The sequence below is a fragment of the Lucilia sericata genome, unplaced genomic scaffold, assembly GCF_015586225.1.
Source record: "Lucilia sericata isolate MDLA Ls3-8-SP2 unplaced genomic scaffold, ASM1558622v1 Contig003593F_arrow, whole genome shotgun sequence".
Lineage (NCBI taxonomy): Eukaryota > Metazoa > Arthropoda > Insecta > Diptera > Calliphoridae > Lucilia > Lucilia sericata.
This window is the reverse complement of record NW_023996944.1, coordinates 19,366-27,931: the sequence shown is the minus strand read 5'-3', so window position 1 is coordinate 27,931 and position 8,566 is coordinate 19,366. Positions and strand designations below refer to the sequence as shown.

Genomic DNA, 8,566 nt, shown 5'->3' with positions numbered 1-8,566 from the left:
TGTTACATTTTCTAGCCCCATATTTTATCTATATCGTTTATATACACATTCAATAATAACACGGACCTACACCTAGAAGCTAGTGTTGTGATCTGGAATATGATATATTTCGTTTTCAAGGTATACAATTTCTATCTTAAAGCTTAGAGCCGTCTGTGTATCAGCAAATCCTAAGGAATATTTGTTCTAATGTTCTATTTGACCATAACAGTCTATCTGGGATCAATGTCTAACAATTTCTTCACCTTTAATGTTCCTAGTATTCGATCTGGTACTCACGACCCCATCCTATAATTAAATTTCATATTGACATTGGACTAATCATAATTTTACAAAGCCAATATGTCATAATGGGACCTAGGCCCATTTCGTGCCAATGGTTCTGCTACATAGCGTCCAGTAGCGGCGTGTCTTGTTATTTGTTACAGAAGTGCTTAATTCTTTCGGTCTTGCTTAGGAAACTGGATTCAATTAACTCAAAAAGTTTTCGTCTTTCTTGTAAAAACGAAAATCTTCAACGGGTAAACATTCAATCCTCCCGCTTAAGCCTTTTTTATACTTGATGGATCAGTACTTCAATAAGGTTAACTTCGTTTTAAAAAGCATTCTGTCGTCACTGATCTATATTGATGTGATAACCTTCGTGGTATCCTGTTTAGATGTATTTAAAACTATCAACTCTTTTTAGAAACGAAAATATTTTCGTGCGATAAAACATGCAAACTTCAACTATCTGAGGTTCCACTAGAAGGTCGTACAAACTATAACAGGATTCCAATGGTCGACAAATGAAAACTTCAAAGGAAAACAAATTACAATCTGAAAGCTCAGCGCCTTCAATTTTTAGGGAATTCAATGAAGTAATGGAACAAATTGTTCAAATTTGTATTTTTTGACGAAATTCTCATTGTCGATGGATCAGGTGAATACATTTGTTATATCCAAAATTTGATAAGCAGATGAAATATTCATTCATCGTAAGTAGGGAATGCGGAAGTTATGGTACTCTCGAAAAACGATTGTTGCATCGTACAAAAGAATATTAAAAGTCACGTTCTCACAACTCAAAAACTTATTTGGATCTATACCATGGACCTACCAACACGACAATGCTCAGACTGTCAGAGTTGTAAAACTGAGATTTTGTTAACAAGCTTTTTAAATTATCCTCCATATAGTACGGGTCTTTATATAATACAAAATGTTTAGAAGAGTCGTGTTATAAACCAGACATGCGGGGTAATGATTACACAAAGTAATTCACTATATGGTCAATTACAATTACTTGTAATGTGTAATTGAGAAATAAACAATTACAACAATTACAATTATTTGTAATTGTAATTGAAGTTTTTCCAATTACAATTACTTGTAATGTGTAATTGACCCAATAACAAATTACAATTAATTGTAATTGTAATTAAAGTTTTGCCAATTACAATTACTTGTAATTGCAATTGAAGTTTCCAATTAAAATTACTTGTAATTGTAATTTATGTATTACTAATTACAAAATTACATGTATTATAAGGAACAAAATTTACAATTACAAGTAATTGTAACTGGAAATTCTTCAATAACAATTAGAAATAATTGTAATTGGTAAAACTTCAATTAAAATTACAAGTAATTGTAATTGGCGAAACTACAATTACAATTACAAATAATTGTAATTGGATAAACTTCAATTACAATTACAAGTAATTGTAATTGGTGAATCTTCAATTACAATTACTTCAAATGTAATTGTAATTGAAAATGTAGTCATTATCCCCCATGCCTGTTATAAACATATACAGAGGATTAGAAATGTCGGGAGCTCAAAATCACTAGGTTATATTGGATCTCTCTACGTCACTATTATATTTTCAACTGTGTCAATGAAATTAATTTAAGTCTCACAACATATTTTATTTATTTTTTATCACATTTTATTTACACTTAACATTCCTTAAATGATTAAACTTCAAATTAATGCTAATATTTCATTATCTACATTAATATAAATATTTATTTTTAATCTCTTATATTTACAAATACAAAGGTGGGTGGGTCTTAAATTAATCCTGAATAAGAGTTTTACGTTTATGAACAAAATTATTTAAACAGAAACCAATTAATTAACAATTATTAAGAAAACAAACACACGTTTCACAAAAAAACATAATTGCAATTTTAAACAAATACAAAAACAGCTAAACATATATTAAAAAAAATAATAATAATAATAACAATAATTTAACTAAGTTAGTGCTAATAATTAATCTAATTAAATTAATGCAAATTGTACATATTTAAACAAGTTGTATTTCATTTCTCGAAATAAACACAATTTGTTTTAGATAATTCTAACGTCAATTAGAAAGTATTATTGTATAACTCTCTCCCTCTCTCTCTCTCTTTACGTTACTTTATCGATCACAGAGTGAATCCAATCTAAGTATTCGGCCACATTTGTATAGACAGCCGGATGTCCGGCCATGCCACACTGAGTGAAACCATAACTTACAATGCCGTAGGTAACCCATCTAGAATGTTTACGATCGAAAAACATTAGGGGACCACCACTGTCACCAGCACAAGTGTCTTTAGCATATTCACCACCAGCACACAATTGCTTCGGACCCAATTGTACACCAAACAATTCCAATACCTTGGTGCAATTTTCTTTCGCCACCAAAGGTATGCGAAGCTTAAGTTTTATGGGACTGTGTATATTAATGAAATATTTATTAACTATAATGAAAAAAATTAAGTATTAAGTTGATATTTTAATTATTATTCGATTTTAATCTAACTTACACAAATCGGTTCTACCCCAACCAGATACCGAAAACATTTGTCCCTCCTCAAATGTTATATCTTCGGTTTTATTTGGCAAACATATGGGCATAACAAAATGTGTAAAAGAGACGGGATGTTTTAGACGTATCACCGCTATATCATTGAATTTATTAAAAGAATACTCTTTATAGTCGGGATGTACATAGATCTTTTCCACGCCTATATCCAAAGCCGCATCAGCACAACTCAAATAGTTGGGTTCTTCAATGCAATCCGGTTCAGTTTTTACATTAAATTCTCCCAAGCGCACATGTTTTCTATATATTTATTTGTTCGTAGGAGAATTTTGTTTTTGTTTTTGATATCAAAAGAATTGTAAATTTAGAGTAAATTTCGAAATTATTTAAAATACTATACCGCTTACAATCCCTTTTTCTCACGATAACCTTCGCCTTGTACACAATGGGCTGCGGTCAATATGTGTCGGTCATCGATTAAGGCGCCACTGCAACCGTAATCATCTGAAAAGGGTAGAGTTAAAGTAACTAATAAAAAAATGTTCAAATATTTATCTTAATTAGCGAATAGTCCTCATGATAAAATGTTTAAAATCAAAATATATAAAATATTAACTAATAGTCCTTTTTATATTCGGTGTATAACTTAAGCATTAGTGATCCATGTCAGATGTATGTATCTTTGAGTTTTTCATAAATTATATGTGTTCTTTGATTTAATAAAGTGTATCTCAACGTGCGTGAGATGAACCACTTATCTAAAAGAAGGGAATTTATATACCACAATATTGAAGTCGAAGCAGTTTTCAATCGGTTTATTTTGGTGGAACCATAATAGTCCAATTTATGCTGAAATGTATCTAAATGATCTATATGAAGCTAGTTTTGACGGGAAATTGGCAAATATGAGTCCAGATATGAAGCCCTAAAAACAGTTTAATATTAGGCATGGGTCCAGTCGGAGGCCATTTGGCTCATCATAAGACATCGTGAGTAAATGTATTCCTCTCTAATTTAGGTGGCCTTTTTATCATTTTGTCCCCTGAAATAACTATCGCACTACTAACTACTATGACAAATTCTTGAGACAGTTCATATTGAAATCGAGAGAAACAAGAATGTGTGAAACTATGAAACGAAGTATTTTTTTCCATAGATTTTTTGGTGGGTCCATTATGGTCCCATTTATAGTTAAAATTGTCCAGATGATCTATTTAAAGCTAGCATTGAAAATAGCAAATATTAGACCTAATATGAAGCCGTAAGACCAGTTTAAGATTAGGTATTGATCCAGTCGGAGGCCATTTGGTCCTTCGTAAGACCCTTTAAATGGTATTCATACCTAATGGTCTTTTTATTAATTTGATCCCTGAAATAAAAGAAATTCTTGAGATCTTGAAGAGACTTTTATAAAATATCTTAATCTGCGCTTTTGTAGAGCAGGGCACTTAATAAAAGGTGTTGTACCGATTCTTCTTCCTCATAGTGTAAGCAACTGCTATAATAACTAATACTTTACTAGCCTATATACAGCGCTCAATAAGTTTTCCTAAAAGAAGACTTATAGAAGTTCTATTGAGTGCCAAGAGAACCAATGACCTTTGGCCTTTGATGTCAGAATTAGGAAGATATGAATATACTTTTGCGAAAAATTTCGTTCAAGGACTCGTAGGCAATTTAATTTTCCCTGGAACCTAAACCTATTCGACAGAGTGAGAATATCTAGTTCGAAGCGAGGGCTTTGAGAGATGTAGGACTGTTCTCTAATGATTCCACAGTTGGGCAATCTTAGAAGACCATGAAACCAAGCTCATCGGAAAGAACTCATATCAGTTTTTGAACCATCAGTGTATTCTGAGATCGAGTTGTCTTGAAAGACAGTGTTTGCATCTCAGTCTTCTATTTTGGGTATTCTGCTTCTGAAAGTCTTATTAAAGCTTATCGTAAGTAGTATCTAGTAAGCCTGTCGCATTAGATCCGGTTTACTTAAATTATTTTGGATGGGATCATGAACAATGCAATTATATTTCAGTGCATCAAAAAGATGACTTAACAGACGTATATTTAATAGAGTTTCCAAGAGGCCTGGCTAGCTAGCTAGCGTTTGTTCATTACACAAAATGGATTTGGTTTCTGTCGCCTTTCGCAGATTACCTCAACTCCAAAACAGTACCATCCATTCCACTATTTAAATCAGTTTTAATTTTTGGAATCCAATCACTGTTTATCTATGCAATCCTGATAAATGGAAACATTCTAATTGGCCAAGATCACAGCTGATCAAAATATTTCGGAATTCTCTCTTGTTGCCTGCGATATTGTACCAATACAAATATAGTGGTTGAAACAAAATATGCAATATGATAATCATATTTCAAAATTTGATACCAGTTTGATCACATAGTCAATCCATCTATTTTAGCACTATTCTAGATCACTTAGTTGAAGATCTATCGCATTGTTTTCAAATTCTTTTCGCTGATTGATTTGGTATATTTGTAATAAAAAACACAATTGTTCGCAAACAACATTTTGAAAATGATTATAGAATTTAGTAGAGATCTTTTTCACTCTCCACAACTTACTAGTATTATACACCAACAACGCCAACCAGGGAAATTCATCGAGTTCTGCTATTTCACCACCATAAATACGATGAGTCACCTGCTTGCCACACTCGTTCAACAAATTGAAACCCTCAATAGGTTCGACCGTTTGTATGCGACGCTTTAATTTTTTCTTTTTAAAACGTGCTGTGGCGTCTTGAAAACGTCTATATTCGAATTTAGTAAATTCGATACTGGGAAAACGATAATCTTGACCATTAGCCGTACAACAAACTAATGGTTCCAAACTGCGGGCGCGCTCGTCATACGAAACATTCGAAACACATTGAACTTTTTTCAAAAAGTTCACTTTTTCCGCGGGTAAATTTGTCGAATTACGAACTTGTAAATAAGCCGAACATTGACTTACTTCCAGGCAAACGCCCAGTTTATCTTCATTTGGTATTTCGCAAGGTATGCGCACTCGTTCACTTTGTAACGCGACCGAAACATCTTCTTCTTCATCGTAATCGGCTAGATGATTATAGGCAACTTTATTCAGACAATGACATTTGTTAACTAAATTAATTATGATAAGCGTTATGGCTAAATAGCTGCGAGGTAACATGACTCGAGTTAATAAATAAACGTTTTTTTTATTTATTATTTTATATTTTTTTCTTTTCTTTTAGCAACGCTTTTTAATAATATTCATTGAATTGAACTCACAACAGAAAACACTTGTATTTATTTTTAAATTTATTTGTCTGTTCTTTTTATTTTTTTGTTTTATTATTTAATTCCGCGGCAAATCAAAACAATTGAATTAAAAATCGGCTCAGAGACACAATTTACCGTCGAAACAACATGCCGCTTCAACGTACTACTCAACTATGACGCTCAGTAGTTTAAACGAAATCAAGAGTCAACTAACAACAGCTGTTAATCCTACGCGCACTTTTTTCTTTTGGCCAAAAATTATTTAAAATTATAAAACAAACAAATCAAATAAAAATCCAAACCACGCTAAACATACTTGTACACACACTTAAGCAAACACTCTCAATTTCAATTTCCCCAAAAAAAGAAGTAGAAATACTGTCAAACACATTTTTTTAAACAAAAACAAACGATCAGTCATTAATAGAAAAAAAAAAAAACGTTCAAGATCACCTTGCGATCTTTAAGCACAAACAGAAATACTAATAACCAGACACGAATGAGAGACCAAAACAAACGATAAAAAACTAATACCAAAAAAGAGCAACAATTACAATTGCTGACACCTTTTTACGTTTTTATGCCCACCATCAAAAAAGATGGGGGGTATATTGATTTTGTCATTCCGTTTGTAACACATCGAAATATTGGTCATAGACCCACAAAAGTATATATATTCTGGGTCCTCATTAAATTCTAAGACGATCTAGCCATGTCTGTCCGTCTGTCCGTCCGTCCGTCTGTCTGTCTGTCTGTCTGTCTGTCTGTCTGTCTGTCTGTTGAAAGCACGATAGAGTCCGAATGGAAAGAGCTAGAGGGTTGAAATTTCACATAAATATTTCTTATAGGTAAGGTTTGTTTGGTATTGAAAATGGGCAATATCGGTCCACGTTTTCGGATAGCCCCCATACAAGTGGCCCTCGAAAAGCAGCTTTAACAGCCATAACTTGTTTAAAAATACGAATATAGCGATGAAATTCGACATAAGTAAGTTTCTTGTGATCCACAATCACTGTGCAAAATTTTATGAGGATCGGTCCATAATTGACCCTACCCCACATATAAGGTCCCCTTCAGAAAATGACTTTAACGCTCATTACTGGCTTAAAAATTCTAGTATATAGATGAAATTCGTCATAAGTAAGTTTCATACGAGTCAAAATCTATCTAAAAAATTTTGTGTTGATCGGTCCATGATTGACCCTACCCCCCATATAAGGTCCCCTTCAGAAAATTCCTTTAACGCTTATAACTGGCCTAATAATACGAATATATAGATGAAATTCGACATAAGTAAGTTTCATTCGAGTCAAACGAGGTTTGATGGTGGGTATATAAGATTCGGCATAGCCGAATATAACACTCTTACTTGTTTTTGTTTGTTTTGATTTTTTTCCTTGTTTCTCTTTTCATGTTTCATGTTCAGGTGTTAAAAATGCAATCACGGAAAGATATGCAACAAATGTAATAACAAGTTTTAACGACATCGATAATGTTCATAATTGTTGACTTTGCACACTAACTACTTACTTACCGGTCGGTCATTTACACTTCGTTGCATACGAACTGGTAAATTATGCAATAGGCGACAACTAATTGAGAGTACTGGTTCCATTGGTTCCGATGTGCGTACAAAACAAGTGTACATTACGTACTAAGGTATATGTTTGTGTGTGATTCATGGTTAAAGAAACGGAATCAAAACAAAAATTGAAAAAATGTTTCAGTTTCACTTTCATTTAAAATACAATTTGAGAGTTATGGCAAATATTAAAGCATATTTCTAGGATCACTATAAAAATTCGTTATTCTGCTAACAGCGTGTGAGGAACGTTTTTGAACACCACTATATTGGGAGAACAAACGCATAATATTGTTCTGATGTTTGTAACACCCAAAAATTTTGGTCCTACACACATCTAAAATATACCAATCGGTTCAGAATCACTTTCAGAGTCGATTAAGCTAAGTCCGTCTATCCTTCTGTCTGCCTATATAAACTTTGTGCGTACGCTACGGGTCGCAATTTTCAATTTGATGAAATTTGTCATATGATTCAAGGACTGATATCTTTGCCGAATTTAAGTGAGGCTTGTTGCTGAAACATCTTAGAGATACAGGGATTCTTCCGTCTCTTACCGCTAGTTCATCAATTTGAGACTAAATTATTTAATTTGAAATCTTAATATCGCCCCGTCTAAAAACCTTCCCGTTTTCTCTGATCCAACAATTCTGCATGTGAGCGGAATCAAGGAAGAAACATATTTTTAGTAGTAAATTTCACCCAAGTCGTCTGTGGAACAAGGGATTCAATCTTCTAGGTTTCATTTGTTCACTGTCATAGATGTGGCGTAAATATTCATTAGGAAAGCGGCACAGGGGTTTGATAATGATTAAATTTTCAGTCAATTTCGTCCAGATTCTGCAATATGAAAATCGTTTTGCGATCGGATTATTTGAATTTGAAAATAACCTAATTTTACCAGTATAGGGCAATTT

General features: G+C 32.9%; 1 protein-coding gene across 1 annotated transcript; it reads right to left on the bottom strand.

Moving 5' to 3' along the window:
* Nucleotides 1-1,934: 1,934 nt before the first annotated feature.
* LOC119614890 (phenoloxidase-activating factor 1-like) lies at nucleotides 1,935-6,222 on the bottom strand. Its single transcript, XM_037970984.1, has 4 exons — nucleotides 5,387-6,222; nucleotides 3,209-3,305; nucleotides 2,803-3,101; nucleotides 1,935-2,736 (listed from the first exon to the last, which is right to left on the bottom strand). The coding sequence occupies exons 1-4, from the start codon at nucleotides 5,973-5,975 to the stop codon at nucleotides 2,402-2,404; spliced, it is 1,320 nt and encodes a 439-aa protein (XP_037826912.1). The 5' UTR covers nucleotides 5,976-6,222; the 3' UTR covers nucleotides 1,935-2,401.
* Between the last annotated feature and the right edge of the window lie 2,344 nt (nucleotides 6,223-8,566).